The sequence below is a fragment of the Pyxicephalus adspersus genome, chromosome 5 (assembly GCF_032062135.1).
Source record: "Pyxicephalus adspersus chromosome 5, UCB_Pads_2.0, whole genome shotgun sequence".
Classification (NCBI taxonomy): domain Eukaryota; kingdom Metazoa; phylum Chordata; class Amphibia; order Anura; family Pyxicephalidae; genus Pyxicephalus; species Pyxicephalus adspersus.
Genome location: NC_092862.1, coordinates 20,014,259 through 20,032,077, shown reverse-complemented (window position 1 = coordinate 20,032,077; position 17,819 = coordinate 20,014,259). Strand labels below are relative to the sequence as shown.

At 37.4% G+C, this 17,819-nt stretch overlaps 1 protein-coding gene across 39 annotated transcripts in view; it reads left to right on the top strand.

Moving 5' to 3' along the window:
* RIMS2 (regulating synaptic membrane exocytosis 2) overlaps positions 1 to 17,819 on the top strand; it is a 384,644-nt gene that overhangs the window by 92,442 nt on the left and 274,383 nt on the right. For all 39 annotated transcript variants that reach the window (XM_072410779.1, XM_072410769.1, XM_072410774.1 and 36 more), the window contains one exon: positions 10,575 to 10,885. In XM_072410779.1, the coding sequence (XP_072266880.1) occupies positions 10,575 to 10,885 (311 nt within the window). The remainder of the gene's footprint in view (positions 1 to 10,574; positions 10,886 to 17,819) is intronic.

Sequence of the window (17,819 nt, the reverse complement as noted above, 5' to 3'; positions counted from 1 at the left end):
AGGCACATGTAAAGCTTTTCTGCAGATGGCATTGTTCCCAAATAATCCCAGCATGGAAGGAATTGTGCAGCGCACTTACAAATTGCTGTGATTGCATTTTCTATTGGTTGTAGAGTTGTCCTGCAATGAAGTCTTTTACTATCCAATATGCATTTAAAAATGCAGGCACATTTTGACTTTTGGTTTTCAGATTCAAATGTGAATTGGCCAGCGCTCTCAATAATTTACTAGCTGGAGCGTTGCGGGCTGCTTTACCTAATCATTCAGTGTTAGCGGTTGTGTCCAGTAAATGTTTAGATGGGACGCTTTCTATCAGCAGCCACTGGAGGGCAGACTAGGGTTACAAATACAGCTATTGTGCCATGTACTGTGCTTTTTGGGTTGGTAAAACTTTATTTAGTTTGGTCTCAACTTCCTTCATATCATTCAGCCTTGTACAAATTGCTTGGTCTTAATGTTAAATTCATACGTTTTATTCCAGTTGTTTTTTTTTTTTTTTAGTAAAAGTTTTACTTGTTTGGTACTTAATGAGAAAGATTCTTGCTGACAAATCCATACTGCTGTTGGGCTAAGGATACCGTTTGTGTATTATCACCAGTACTTCTAGCAGAAGCTTGGGGCCATTAGGTAATTTTTGTCTATCACCCTTTTTACAGATAAGTACTTCAAAGAACAGCACCAAAATATGGGTTCTCTAGAATGCTGCAGTATCTCTAGAACTTGATTTCCCAGGGAAAATGCACTTCAGTATAATCAACACTGTGAGTTGCAGTGCTAGAAAACTTTATTAAGAGGATTCTGTCACTCTTTATGGCAGGCCTTGATGGCACCAATCTCTGATCATTGGGCTTCTGCTCCAGAATTACATTACCTCCCACTAAGTATTACCGCCCACTGCACACCTCTCCAATACCGATCACTTGTCATTGTTCTGCCACTTGGCCCCTGTTAAGGCGATCTCCTGCTGGTCCCGGACCAGTTATCCCTCTCTGGTGGTCTCTGCTTTACAGCGCTGGGAGAGCAAGTAATGACACAACACCAGTATGTAGTTAAATCACTCTAAAAGCTTTATTATCATATTGTAGTTTATATAGTCAAAACAGTGAGTGCAGCATACTTGGGAGTTAGTCAATAATAGAAAATATGGTTATAGTTTCGCTGAGCACGGAACATTCCTAGAAAGGGAAAGCAGGTGTTGGTTTAGCAATACAGAGGATGCGCTTAGTTTTGACATGACTCACCTAGATCCTATTTACAAAATATAGCAAAAAACACAAAAAGTAAAAAAACTTCAAGCTTCAGTAAAATTCCATTCCTTACAGCCCCACACACCCATATTACTAGCGTGAAGTACCAAAGCTCACTTACAACTCCTAATCCTCCAGTGTTTTGCTAACAAATGGCCCTAGAATTTGCAAACTACACCCCATAATGTCCCTATTCTCTACATAACAGATGTCAAAAATCCCAGCGTACAGAGCATGTACAGGATTGGTTTACAGGGGTGAGTCTGAGGACTTTATCACACAATACATATTGGTGTTCTTCCCCAGACCCTTTTAGTTGGGCGCACCACCCAACACTTTTCAGTAACCACCCGGCTGTTTTTGGGTGGTTACTGAAAAGTTGGGTCACAATACAGGGACCATCACCCACTTACAATTTCTTCCCACCCAGCTTATAAAAAGTTCTGGGGAGAATACTGCACATGTGCAGATAAACATATTGGGTGCAGTACACAAGGACATCAGACTTCACATAAAGAACAATGTCTGATGTTTCCAGTAACCTGTTGTTCTATAATGCGTTTTGGTAACACTGTTAACGCATTTCTTTCCATTTCTCAGTACTAAAAAGTGTATCTCAGCACCGCTGTCCACTACTGCTGTACCCTCACATATCTGGAGTAATGCAATCCTCACTTTTCTTTGGGTTCTGGTCCTCATATGTGAAATTATCTAGTGTTTTTTTGCCTAAAAACTCTGCAGGGAACTTTCCTCCTAGACGAGTCTTAGTAAAACAAATATCCCCATAAAAAGATATTTCCTCACTTCCTCTTTTTGGTGCCATTTGTAATCACTTTCTGTACCAATGAAAGCGGTCACCAAAACAAAATCCTTTCATCACACAGATAGTAACAGAAATTCTAACCCCTCCCTACATTATTCAAAACTACAAAGAAGTTTTGAAAATTTCCTTGGAAACATCAACATCCTCCCCCCATTTTTTGGACACCCCTTGAGTCATGTGAGAGCAGAGCCCCTCTTTTGGTGTAGCAAATCTAAAAGGGAGGGTACATTTTAGCATGGTTGCTTTTCAATACATGGGTTATGTTTCTTTTAAAAACCAGTTATGTATGCCACCATCCATCATTCTATAAAAGGGACTAAAGAGAATACAAGTGGTATGGTAGCTCAATGGTCAACACTCTGTCCTTTGCAGTGCTGGGTCCCAGGTTCAACCAGGACACTATCTGCATGGAGTTTGCAAGTTCTCCCCGTGTTTGTGTGGGTTTCCTCCTTGTACTCTGGTTTCCTCCCACATTCCAAAAACATGCAGTTAGATTAATTGTCTTCCTCCAAAACTAGTCTGTGTTAATGACATATGACTGTGGTAGGGACATTGGATTGTGAGCCCCTTTGAGGTACAGCTAGCGACATGACTATGGACTTTGTACAGCGCTGCATATTATATAATATATGTGGATAATTATGATAAAAGTATTAAAATAAAAGAGAACTCATTTTAGAGTTGATGAGAATTGAGGATCGTATTATGTAAATTACTAATTGCCCCATGAGGCTTTCTAAAAGAAATAGATTTATCATTTGGAGGGACATTTATTTGTAGCAGTGTTGAGCATGACTTTTCGGGAGTCTCTGTTCATGGGCAGAGGAAGGATTATGGGCTGGGTACCAGGTAGTCATAAAAAAAGAAGAGGGGGTATGGTACTATCCATGGCAAGCCCACATGCGCATTATTCTTATGTAAACTCCTCATTCCCGAAAAAAGTGAGGCAAGGCGTTCCCACCCCAGTAAACCCGTTTTGGGTACACTGATTCCAGTACTGAGTGTGTAATACTTAACACTTGCTTTATTATTGACATGGATGTAAAAGAACCTCTGGGTTTCAAGTGAGGAATCTCAATGTACTTTATATACCTACTTTATCCAAAATTCTCTCTCCCATTCTCTCTTACATTTTTATCTTGCCTTGTCTCTATATTCAATGTTCAACAATCTATTCCCCTTGAAATCATGGTGTTGGTACTATATATGTGATGGCTGACTTTAGAACAAATAGCTGCTGAAGTTTTTATTTCTTAGTCTTCTTTTTGGTAATTGGATAGTGATGGAACAGAATCAGATTGATAAAGTCATTCCTGTACTCCTGTCTTCATTTATGTATGTTCTCTATAAGGCTGATATGTATGTCAGTAGCCATAAAGCTCAGATTGGGGAGAGTTCTTCTCTTTCTTTTTCTCCAATGCTCATGTGCAGAGGCATATAGGAAGCTGATATACCTGTAATGGAATCCCATTATCCCAGACACATGCAGATATGGCGTCTCTAACCTCATTTTGGCCTATTTTGCACATTTACTAATGAGAGCCATTTCTAGTCAATATTCTAAGCATCCGGAGTGAATTTTTTTCTGACTCTCCAGAGCTGACTCTTACTCAGAGTAATAAATTTAATTCCATGTCATTTATTTACCTGCAGTGCAGTATTCACCCTACTTTTTAAATCAAATCTTAATCAGTCCATTTGTCTCTGCTGGAAGCTGGCAGCCTTACAAATTTCAGTAAAGTGCTGTGCAGTCTCCATCTTGACTTCGAGTTTACCCGGTGTGCCTTGCTTGCCATCTTCCACCATCTGCCAGTGACAGCCATAGTCCTGCTGGGCAGGTGCTAAGTATCTTCTACAACAGCTGAGGGTATCTGTCACCGATTCATGGACACCAGAGGAAAATCATCTCAATAAAATATGGAAGCACTGAAAATGAAGACAGGAAGCAGGGGAAAACACGGGAAGTCTTCTCCAAGGTTCTGTTTTTGGTGTCTTCATTTACCTTACAAAGAGTTTATACATCAAGGTCATAAAAATGTACAGAAGGTTATCCGATTGTCCCTATCCTAGAGGAATACTCCTTAAATTTAGGAGACATTGCCATTTTGCCTATTCAGTTATTATTACCTTTTTTCAGACCCCAGCCAAATCCACCGCTCTGCTGAGATCTTTACTGTAAATCCTTGTCTGTTTTTTCCCAAAATTGTTCATCATTAGGCTTGGGCACTTTCAGTCATGGCCAACAATATTGGCACCCTTGCATTTATGTTGGAAATCGCACCACTTCTTCCGAGAAATTGTTGCAATTACAAATGCTTTGATATTGTCATGTTTATTTCTTTTGTTGGCACTGGAAGAACACAAAAACCATAGAAAAAAAAAAACAGAATCATTCCACACAAAACATCAGAAATGGCCTGGACATAATTATTGGCACCCTCAACTTAATACCTAATAACTGAGATTGTTCACTTTCTGTAACAATCAATGAGTCTTTAATATCTCTACTGGAATTTTGGATGACTGTTTTTTTGACAGCTGCTCCAGGTCTTTCGGATTTGAAGGGATCCTTCTCCCTCCATAGTTGGTCAATTGGACTTAGATCTGGACTCATTGCTGGCTACTTCAGAACTCTCCAGCGCTTTGACTTAAACCATTTTCTTGAAACATGCTTGGGGTCTTCATCCTGCTGTAGGACCCATGACCTCCGGCAGAGACCCAGCTTTTTTGGGCCCCAGAATTCTTTAGTAGTTTTCAGATTTTATAATACCATGTAAACATGTAAATCAAGACTACCAATACCTGAAGCAGCAAAGCAACCCCAAAACATCAGTAATAAACCTCTTCCATGTTTGACAGTAGGGATTGTGTTATTTTCTTTGAAGGCTTCTCTTTGTTTTCAGTATGATGTGCTTTACCGAACAGCTGTATTTTTGTCTCATTTGTCCGTAAGACAGTGGAAGCCTTCTGGGACAAAAATACATCTTTTCAGTGCATTTCCACTTTGGAGCTCAATTCCATGTTCTGGCTCTCCCCACTTGTGCCTCTCTCCTCCCCTGAGGCCCCTAGTATTAGTATTTTATTATTATTATTAATAATATTATTGTTATTATTCCCTTTTTTTACCTGCCTGTCTACATCCTCATCTTTTTCCATTCTCATGGCCATGACACCCTGCATTCACAGCTTATCCCCAGTCTTGTGGGTGAATGCATGCTGGTTGGTATTTAAGCCAGGAGACTGGGGGCAGTTTGGGGACTAGAAGGGGTACTGTGTGGAATAGCTTCAGTTTAAAAGTTAGAATAGCAGCTAAAACTCCACTGCCTGGAGAACATTTAATAAAACAAATGTATTTTACGATTCAGCTAGTGAAAGTTACTAAGTTTGTACCCCCATTGTAGTAGCAGGTGTAGAAGCATAAATGTATTTTAGCTGCACATTTTGTTTTTTCTTGTTAACCTTGATGAATGATTAAACTGCAAATATGGTGGCCAATAACACTGGGTTAATTAATTAAAAAAATATTGTTGTGTTGTGTAGTCAAACCCCAAAATTGTGGAATCGCTGCCTAAACTTTCCAACCAACTCCCCATCATTGCTGCCGGACAGTCCAATCCATATACCTGCTTGTGCTCGGACATCATAATGGAGAGCTGGACTCCAGCTTTCCAGCTAACTGAACAGTGATTGAGATGATCTGGCTCTGTAAGCTTTCCCAGTGCTAATTATTTAATAATCTAATTACTTCCTATTCAGATGCCAATTATTTTGGCAAGAGGTAGTCATTCTCTGCGGAATCCCAGCAAACAATGAAACTTTGCCGGCTATAATTACAGTCTACGTGAAAGGCAGGTTTCAGAAAAGGCCGAACTGCAAAATGTCCTGCAGATTACACGGGTGTCTAATTTATGGAATCTGCTGCAGATGGAGCTTTCTGGTGCTTTTAAAAGTATTGCTAGCGTAGCATGGTGTTTATCAAAACGAGATTAGTTCTAGTCATCTTCTACAAGTCCTGTGGATTTACCGTGGTTGCAATTTTTTTGGTGTGCTTACAGAAAAATTCCACTAAGCACTATTTGCATTTAAACTGCCCACATAAAATAACTCTAGTTTAACTGCTCAGGTTCAGCCCTTTCCAAGACAAAATGTATTGTTTAATAAAATGATTGTGGGTCTAACAATGAAGAATAAATGCAAAGCTGTCTTTTTTTTTCTGACTGATCTGGATAATTATTATTATTAAAAAGGATTTATATAGTGCCAACATATTACGTAGCACTGTACATTAAATCGGGGTTGCAAATGTAAGACAGATAAAGTCAGTGACACAGGAGGGGGAGAGGAAAATACCAAGTCTAAAATGTGTCCGGCGATGTGTGTGGGGCTGTTTATGTTCTGTGTGAGCCCAAAGGAGGAGGAAATGGAGAGCAGCTTAGCTGAGGAAGGATGGTCGGGGTCATCCACTGCAACATTAAAGTAAGTGGATAATGCCTTTGGAGAAAGGGATGTTACCATTCCTTATCTGCATACTTGTCCTAGACCTAAAGTGACCCTTGTAAAAAAGTTGGACATGGGTGTGATCAGTGCCCCTTCAGGGTATGTCCCAGCTCACAAAGAAAAAATTTTCACACAGTGCAATAGGAGCTTTTACATTTGTGCTCTGCTATATATTATATATGCTATATATGCTATTTTTTAAATCTGAGATCCATTAGAAACTTTGTTTAAATGTATTTTTATTACATTTAGATTTAGATTATTTTGATTTAGGGTAAAACAATAGGCAAACAATAGGCCAAGAACAATAATGAAAAAAATCTAAAATTAAAATAAAATAATATAAAATATATAATATATACCAAAGCAAGCTAGCTGCTAGCTGACCACATACATCCAGTATGGCCATTGCTCGGCAGGACTTGTCATAGTGCATATACATTGATAATGGAGCAAGGAATCACTACCTAGTTCTTTCCATTGGTCTGTGCCTGGTGTAAGATCTGTAGTACTATTTTTCAATTTGATTTAGAGGGTTTTGAGATTTTATTATTATTTTTTACTCCTCCTCAACACATCTTCCTTTCCCTTCTTCCTCTTCCATTCTTCTTTTCCTATCACATCTTCCTCTTTCTCCCTACTTCCAAGAATCCTTCGTTGCTCACTTCTGCACACTTCCTTATCCATACTTTCGGGTTAATTTTTATTTATACTGTCCTTTTTTTCTTTTTCTTTGTTATAATGACTCATTTTCTTTCTGTAAAGACATTGTCAGTCTATGCTAATGTATTGAAATCCTGTAAAGAATGTACTGAAAGAACAAGACTGATTATTGCTTGCCACAGACTCCGCATCCTTCATCTTACTTTCGCTGTTTGGCAGCTGTCATTGAATTCTAAGTGAACGGAGCGTTTTTGTTTTCATCTGATCTTGCAGGAAAAGATGTGCTTCTTTGTAAAATTTGCAAAGTGCTTTCTAAACTAATTTACTGCTCTGAAGGCTGCGTAGGAAGCTCAGAAAAATTGATGTCAGTGCTTGTGTAGGAGGTTATCTTGGTGATATAAGCAGCATGTAAAAATTAAATTTGGAGATTTTCTACCAAGTAGTTGGTGGCCTATAGAGGGTCCATTGATATCAGGTTATTAGATTGTGCAGAAGAATAATACTATATAATGTGAAAACTACATAATTATGAATTATGAATTTAAAGGCCATGGTGTCAGAAGCCCACTAGAAGATCATTGGGTAGAGTCAGTGGTCTGCAGCCCTCGGCATTCATCTTTTATTCCAGCAACCCTATAAAATTGACAGACACACATTCTTTGGGGCAGATATTACAGATATGTGCAAAACTTTTCTAAAACATTTTACTTTGGAACAACCCTGGGAATATTTTTATTAAGTCTTGAAATCCCCTGCTAAAATGAATAAACATTTCATGGTACAATATGATATGAGTGGTGGGAAGTTGCCAATAAAATGGGAAGTCTATCCAGCTTATGCAACACCCAGGGGAGATTGTTTTTTATTTGTTACCACCCTCATGTTCTAACTTAGAAAACAATTTGCAGTATTATTTTTTTTTTATCTCGTACATAATTTATCACTTTCTGGAATTATGTGTTCAGATTTATTACTCATTGTACTTTGCTTCCCTTTCTGCCTCCTGCAAATTTGAAAATTTCCCTCCCCAAAACTAATGTCGTCTGCCCCCTTAGTCCATGTTTTTCCCTCCAAATGTCTTCATAGTGATTACTTCCACCAAATGGGCAATCCTAAAGAACTTCTTAGATAAAGCAGCACCAGGACTGGAGAATTCACTGCAAACTAAAACTTCTTGCAGAGACAATAGTTTGCTTTAGCTTGAAAAAAGAGAAAATATAATAAAGGGAAATCAAAATCAGAAAACCAACTACCAACAAGCAGTTTTTACAGACCAAAGAAAAATAAATAAAAAACAAACATTAAGTAGAATTCCACGTTAAAGCTGAACTCTAGGCAGATAATTGAGTCACTAATTGGTGCAACTCTGCATCCAGTTATACCTAATTAAATGTATTTTTATGTATGTAAGCAGTGTAAGTAGTTAAATTTGATCTGGTACCAGCCTCTTGCAGTCTCTGTACAGCAAAGTGGGAGAGGAAAAAGCAGCACAAGACACTAGCTTATCAGTTCATGCATTGAACATATTAATAGAAGGAGAAATCAGAGTGATGAACTGATAATTGTGCTTTTTCTCTTTTAAAGGGGAACTAAAAGTAAACTTTTACATATCCACAATCAGGCAGGTCAGATAGGAACAGGTGATGTCTCTGCTGCTGCAATATTCCCTTCTACCTGCTTGATCTGAGGTGAGCTGCACAGCTTTTAACTTTGGTTATCAGGATACTCGGCAATCTTGGCTTACCTTGCCAGTGCCAGGAATGAATGAACTCCTCCACGTCTACGCAGGAGGTGCATCATCCTGGCCTGGCCATGGCCATAGATTGTCTACTGGAAGAGAAGAAAGAAGACGTCCTGCAAGGGAACGGGGACAGGTGAGTATCACAGGTTTTGTTCTATTTCAACGTGCAGTCCCACTCCAGGGCCGATATTAATTTAACTATAGTGGGTTAAAGTGGAAGTAAACTAAAAAAAAAAAAACTCTGTCTGTCGATCCTTACGGAAGTTTTCTGGATCAGGTCCCGTGCCATGCTAGAGTCCTTGTTTGTACCAGGGCGGAGGAAGCGATAGGCACCTCCATCTTCTTTCCCCTTCTTCCGCCTTCTGCCTACACCGTCTGATCTCGCACTGCGCAGGTGTGCACATGGCCTAAGGTAGATGGAGGGAAAAGTTGTGCATGCATGAGATCTGCGTTTTATTTTTCCTCATTGAAGCTCCTGCATCCTGCCTTGCGTAACGTATGTATCCCAGGAAGCTCTGCGCTATGTATTTCAGGAACCCCCCCGAAAAAAAGTAATTTTTACCTTACATAAAAGGGTTATCTACCCTTTTATGTATGGTAACAATTCTATTTTATGTCCGCTTTAAATGATGCCTAAGGGGGTAACATGAATATTTTTATTGTTTAGCTCCTTTTTAAAAATAAATGGTTACATATAGGTAATTTCAAATAGTGAAAGTGATGGCTTTTAACATTGTTAGTCCACCAAAAATGTTGTCAGGGCTAAACAGTAGTTACTTTCCTTTATTATAATTCTGATTATTATGGTAATAAAATTTTTTAGACCCTTTCTTACCCTGCCTGATAAAAAAGTAATTGTATTCCACCTGTGGCATTGTTTGAGGAAACATTTTTATTCCCAAATTACAGACTATTTTTACTTTTTATAGCTCTAATTATAAGCGCCTCTTTTATTTGCACATTTAAAACTATTTTAAGAGACTAAATATTTAAAAATCTCATTCTCTTGTAACGTTGAATAATTCAGTATTATTTGTAATTGGCTATTACAATTAAGGTATTTTATTACTCAATATGAAGCAACATTAAAATACAAAAAAGATACATTATTCATTATTAAAATAGAATGCTTTTAAATGTTCTGGTAAAGAAACACTTAATGTCTTAACTGGTAATCCGCAGCACATAAATCCATTTGTTATAACAATTTTGAGGTCACAATAAAAGTCAATAGAGAAAAACTGAGTTTGTGAATGCCACAATTTAGGTTTCCATATGTGGAATAAGGGTTTGTACAGATTACATATGTACAAGTACAGGTAAGTTATCATGTGGTTACCTATAAAGGTAGGTAAATAGCTATCATGGATGGATAGCGTAACCTACCTTAGTAAATAAGTAAAATTTTATTTTAATTTTAGAATTTTTTTTCATTATTCATTTTATAAAATAATAATTGTATTAAATATGTAAATATGAAATTTTATTTCCTGGATGTGTATTAAATGACCAGTGGTAAAAATTTAAAGTTTGCTGTTTTGGTATGGTAGCACTGACTTGTTTTTGTAATTCTCGGACTAATTTCAATTTTATTTTTACACAGGTGATGTGGGTATGCAATTTGTGCCGAAAACAACAAGAAATCCTCACTAAATCCGGAGCCTGGTTTTACAATAGTGGGTCAAATACAGCACAGAAGGCTAGTGAAGAGGCCCAAGGTGGGCTCCAGAACGAAGAAGCACCTCAGGAGAAGAAGGCTAAGCTACAAGAGCAGTCCCAGTACCAGGGACCCTCAGGGGACTTATTAACACCAGCCTCAGACAAAAGCCGGCCGCAAGGCATCGTAAGGCAAGACTCCGTTAAAAATGGCTCTGGCGTAAAGCATTCAGTTCCAAGCGATCTACCATCTGACAGGTAACACTGTGCTTTCAACCATTGCGTTAGTTGGTTTTAGGTTTTTTGTCCCGGTTTTAACGTTTTAAAGCAAAGTTCATTTTTTTTTCAGCTTACACCTTTCTTATGTGTTACTTTTAGCTACATTTATTGTAGAATGCCATTGAATTTTACTTAACAAATTCTCCAAACACGGATTGCTTTATACTAATCGCAGGTTTTTCATAAAGGGGTTGGTTACTGAACTATTTCTAAGGCCAAAATGTTTTGTAGGAAAAGGTTAAAACCCCTTAAATGGTTTGTTTTGCTGTCTGTGTCCCATTGGGGAGATTTCATTTCCTGACCCAGAGCCACAAAAGAAAATGAAAGGGCATATACAGCAATAAAGAACTGTCCAAAAAAAAAGACCGGCTTTAAATAGACTTTAATGTTGTAGTTCTGTTTTTAAAGCTAGAACTTACCAGTTTTTATTATCCAGTATGTGAATAAGTAAGTACACCCCATGGAAACTATTGTCTTTTCCCAACATATTTGTACAGGGAAGCATATTACCTTCATTCAAACAGTGTCTACAGGTAAAGGTGCTGTTAACGTGTGTAGTGTCATCATGCCAAGATCATTAGAGCTCTCTAGAGCCCTCAGAATTAAGGTTGTGTATGCCTTGTTTTTTCTGCAGGTTTTCTTTGGATTATCTGAAACTCAATCATACCCAGTCAGTTACTCGGTCAATCAATTTAACCTAAGATCTGACTATTTGATGCTTAAAGAGTTACCAAGAACCTCAAAGTCCTATTAAGGCATCTGTAGGTAACTCTTGCAGCAGTAATGTGCAGAAAGTCAGAAAGAGACTGCCCCAATGTATTCTTCATAGAAGGTGTTCCCGGAAAAGGCTTTGCTGTCTAAAATACTACATTAGATCAAGACTATCATTTTACATTGATCATATAGGAAAAGGTAGCAATGTGCTGTAGACCGAAGGATCAAATAATTGTTCTGAGTAAGATTTAATATGTATGGCACAACCAAAGACAGAATCTTAGGAGAAGAACCTCATACAAACTGTGAAGTGTGGTGGTGGAAATAGTATGCTTTGGTGTTGCTTTCTTTTGCTGTTGGAAATAGAGGAAATGTTTCTTACAACATATTAATGATCCAGAGCACACCAGGAAATAGAATGGCCAGGAATGGCCCCAAAAGTAGGATATTGAGGGTTTTGGAGTGGCCTAGTCGTAACTCTGATTTGAGTCCTACTGAAATGCTTTGGAGTTCATGCATGACATTCATAATGAAACCCACTAACATCCTATAATTGAAGGAAGTTGCATTGAGTAGTCAAAACATTTCATGCAGTCGTGTCAGATATCGGTGGGCAGTTATGCAAAATTCCTACAGGACATAGTTTTGCTAAAAGGAGCAATATCAGCTTCTGAGGTGTACTTACTTAGGTGTACTTACTTTTTCCACATCACACTATTACAGCTATTGATAATTTTGTTGATAGAAAAGCATCCTTTCCTTGTGTTTTTCCAAGTATATTCCTTATCTGTAGGCAATGTTTGAATAAATGTTTGCTTGTTCATATATGTTGAAAATAATCAACAATTTTCATTGATTGAACTTCTTTACATGACAATATGTCTGATATTTTGTCATTGCCCTTGGGTAGTATGACGTGTATCTGTTTGAGGTTGAATATTAATGCTGCAAGAATATAAATATAATATAATTATAAGCTGTAAATGTAATCTATCTATTGAGGTTTCAAGAAATAGGACACAGAATGCAAAGAAAACCTAAATACATTAATGTGGTGGTTGCAGGATTCATGCCAGCTGAACGCGTTGCAATGACTTTTTTTTTGCACAATATTTGAATGGTGCTTTACACGGTTTACACACATTACATTTTTGTACTTGTCAGAGTTTAAAAGTATTGTTTCTAAAATATAACAAATTCCTCCACAGACAACATAAGCTAAATAGCTTTGTGGCATTATGCAGAGGATCAGCATCCGGTATAACTGCTGAGGTTCCATGGAATTAGACCATTAAATTCAGCTATTTGGTTGACATTTCAAAAAACCAATAGATGCTCAACAGCTAATTAATGTGTCATGAGTCATGTGTCATTTTAGAGCTAGTTTGTAGGAAAAATGCCAATCCATAGGTTGCCATGTCATTTATTTTTTACTATATCAGTAGGAAATTCAACGTTGAGATATGGAGCTGCACATATGGAGAGGTGTAAGGAGAGGTGTCTAAGGATTTGGATTGAACAACTTTTCTTTTTTTATATTTAAAGAGGACCTTGTTTGAAATATACATTTCTAAATATCATTATAAAAAATCAACATCACCTTTGTAAATTAAGTTAAATGTGTAAAACATTCCCAGATTTATGTTCTAGTACTTTAAACTAGGCTAACTCCCTGCATAATGTTGATTTCAATGTATGATTTAGAGAATGCCAGACTGATATTACCACCTAATAACAGAACTGATATTTAGTTTGTTGAAAGTTTTTGGGGAAAAGTCCCATTGTGCCAGACACCACTCCAATGATCAATACCCCGTAGCCTGCTAGGAAACTGATGCTCCTTGGAAGTGTTAATAATTCCTTGGTTTCCCATTCAACTCACCCTGGATTTTCCTTCTGATCTCATGTTTTTAATAGAGAGTGCCAAAAGGGGACCGAGGATTAACTGTTCTGGAAGTGCTGGTGTTTCAGTACCTTTGGCAACACTTGCAAGTACATTTGGCCTGTGCATTTGTAATTTATTACCCCCCCCCCCCATGGGCATTTGGTTTGGGCATTCCCAATAGTTTTGGCAAGTCTCAATATCATAGTAACAAAAGCCAGATGTCAAAGCCAAACAAGACATACCAATTCTTCCACAAAGAGGCTCTGTGTTGGCACCCCTAAAACCAACTACAGAGTTCGGACTGACTACTACCTGAATATGTGGAATAGTTCTAGATGTATCAACCAAGAGTAAGCAACCTGTAAGTACACATTGCAAAAACGTGCAAGCATTGCAGGAGTAATAATGACCTAAACATATCATATTATTAGACAGAACAGCAGTCTGCGATCATTTGGGTTACATAGAAATGTTTTACCCACAACTGGCTACATAATGCCCTTGTTCCTCTGCAGCCATGACATCCTGGATCACTGCCATTGTAATCAGTGTAGGTATCCAGCCCTTCCTAAACACCCCGTTTGTTAGAACTAACAATAATATAGGAAAGGTACACATTTTCCAAAGGTAATTTAATTTATTTAGAGGAGATTGCATAAGGCACATGTGTCCAAAATCATAAGCGAGGGTTTATTTGGCATCAGAAAAACATAAGTTTAATTTAGCAACATCAAGTGAAAATTCCACTATCACATTCCAAAAGAAGTAGTAAAAAAATAATATTTTTTTTAAATCCTAGGAAAAGTTTTACAGGTAGTCCCCGGGTTACATACAAGCTAGGGGGCCGTAGGTTTGTTCTTAAGTTTAATTTGTATGTAAGTTGGAACAGGTACATTATTTTAATAAATGCAATTAGGCATTCATTACCTTCTGGAGCAAGCTGTGCTTTGATATGCAAAAAGAAACAACTGCAGAGTTTGTCTTGGTCAATAAAGAGTTACAAGATGTTGCAGAAGAGCTCATTCCTTAAGATCACCCACAACCTCAGCTGTGTTTAGCAAAGGACTTCTTCTGCAAGTCATGCAAGCCGCTCCCTCCCCCCATCAATCCTTCATTCTGCACATAAGGGCAGCAGGGAAGCCCCATTCGTATATAGGAGTCGTCCGTATGTGGGATGTCCTTAACTCGGGGGCTACCTGTAGTTGATCAAGGGAGCAGAAAAGATACATCTCAAACTGACGTGTTTCAATATGTCTGGCTTCTTCAGAGAAGAGCAAGACAAATAAAAACAGATATTTAAGAATGGTTGGGAGATATGGTAGAAAACATACCCCCTGGTCTTAGGTGTCAAAAGTAACTGGTTTCAGGGGTAACATTCAAAGGTAACCAATGAATTGCCTAGATTCAGGTAAATCCTGCAAATTAGTTATGGCTCTTAAAACCCCAAATAAAGGGGTTTTCCAACAGCTGGGTTACTTTATTGAAGAGCTGCTGAGGTTGTAGAGCTTTAGATTTTATTAGATTTTTTTGCCTTATGAGTTAAAATTCAATCTCTTTTTATTCTAACTATCTGTAAGGGTAGGAAAACAACATTTCTTTTATTAATTTAAGGAGGAAATCCATGTTGGATACATTTTTCTATATTTTTTTTTAAATTTGGTAAGACCAGATATTTGCTGTTCAATGTTTATTAGATTTTTTATGCTATACCTGCATCTTCCATATACCTGGTATGCACCAGAACACAGAATATTATTAGGGGGGGTGGGGATATTAATGCAGGAATCAGGGAAATTAAATGAATCAGAGACATAGGAGTTGTAGGTAATCATTAGGAAATAGAGTAAGGAATGACATTAATCTTAGCAGATTTTGTTGCATTCCGCCATACCGATAACTAAAACATGAAACAGAATGAATATTCATATTTGATTTGGCTCTGAGCTCACACAATATCAGGACTTTATAAATATGGAGCACTCCCTCATTAGAATACATTGCAGGTGACTTATAACAGACTGCAGCTTCAAAGAAAAAGCAACCGAAGAAAAGTTCATGATAAAACTTCAGCAGCGCATTGTTATACAAGCACGGCTTTCACACGTTCTTTCTAATGATGGAACTTCACATCCAGGGACGTTCACAATATTTATGCTAAACGTCTTTTACTAAATAGAATGTTCAGGATTCATTTTAATGGATTCTGCTGATGGTAACACTTTGTCTTCATAATGACATTTGCACATGGTAAATGCCTCATACACATGACAATAGTGAGATGTAGTGGAGTGAAACGGCCAAACGGTACATTTTACCATATTAAATAATTGCCTGGTACCAGTCCATGCTTTCAGATAGCTGTCTTATAGGAGAAATTTGGAGCTCCTTTTTCATTTTAACATGCCCCCCTCTGGGTCTCTGTGTGCAGTTGGTGGGCAGTCTAGATGCGGATAAGTTTTTCCTGAAAGTTTTTGTGTTTCAGAATAATATTACACCAGATAACTGAGGTTCTTCATACAATGAACTCTTCTTTTTACTGAGGACTAATATTTTGGGGACCATGAAGTACAGTTTTTAAGTCATCTGAAAGGGAAAAAATGAATTTGATTGAGCACAATGCCAAAATGCTTATGGTCTTTTCACTTTTGTTCACATAAAAAACATCTAACTCTATATGTTTATTTTAATAATCAAAGAATGGGGACTCAAAGAGGCTAAAAAAGGTTTTCAGATTAGATAAAACATTTATTGACTGACATACCACATCAACAGGGTTCTCCCTGGGCCCTTTTAGCTGGGCGCACCACCCGGCACTTTTCAGCACCCACCCGGCTGTTTTTGGGTAGTTACTAAAAGTTTGGTCACAATACAGGGGCTGCCACCCACCTACAACTTCTTCCCACCCGGCTTAAAAAAATTTCTGGGTTGAGCACTGATCAATTATACATACATAATAAAATCATTTAAAATCATACACATAAATCTCTCTATATTCTTATCTTGATCTTTATTCATTTCTCTATGCGTTTCGTGGAAACTGTGCACTTCATCAGGAGAAGAAGGAGATAAGAGAGAATTTAGGGTAGAATGGTCAGTTCCATGATCATCCTCAGAGATTAGGTACCGGGTCCAAGGGGAAGAGGTGGCAGCTATGCAGGGTCTTTTATGCAATTCAACCAAAACAAACTAATTCAACTATTAGATGAATACAACTATTTAGATGAATACACCAGAAATGTAACATCCATTTATGCAGAAAAACAGTCCAATAAAAATGCCAATAGTCCTAAACCCCTCTATGCCTGCAATGGAATTGTCGTTTCCAGGAAACACGTCGAGGAATGAATAAAGATCAATTAGGAATATAGAAAGATTTATGTATATGATTATATTATGTATGTATAACTGTATAATATTCTTATGTCCATAACAAATTTGTTCTGAAGTTTACAGTCATGAACTGGGCAGGGTGATTAGCAGGTTTGAAATAACACTGTGAAGTTCACAATGGGCTTGCAAACTTGCTCGCTTTCTAACAGGAGTCCTGTAGTGGAAGATGTATTATTGTTTTGTTTAAATTTTTTTTTATAAATTTTCAATAATTTTAGATTTTAGGTAAAACTCTTTGCCCTTCAAAAGCCTGCCCATTTTCCTTCTCCCTCCTCACAGATCTATAGAATTATTGCAGGCTTGGCTTTCTCTTGAACTAGATTCACTTCTTATGATCTGGTCACTCACTTTGGTGTAATCTTCTCTTGCATTATGTTTTGTTAAAATATTATAAAATATAAAAATTATGTATAATACAATAAAATATAAATATATGTGAAATCAAGCTAGCAAAAATATAGTAACCATAGGTCATAAAAAAAAAAATGTGAAATATAATACAATATAATATAAAATGTTATGTATAATGTAATTGTGAGATAAATGCGGTATAAATGGCATAAAAATATTTGCTCAGTCATAACAGAATCTACTTTCCCTTTAATTTTTGTAGCACTTTTGCTGTAATACGTGTTATTCCGCCGTTGTCCCCAGTCCATATAGCACACGTGTATCAGCAGAGAGAATAAATGTCATCCAGCCGCTGACTTCATCTAATAATTGTATGTCAGCTAATCCACACCTTGAGGAAAGGTCATTGTCATTAATTAATAATGCTGTCATATAAAAACAAAGGCTTTTCTTCCTATGCCTTCTCAGTATGGAAAGGATTAACCACTGGGATCTTTATGGACTGGAAATGATTGAATAAGCGACATTGTAAAGTTTTTATAAAAGTTATAGATTTGTGGTGGAAGCAGCATC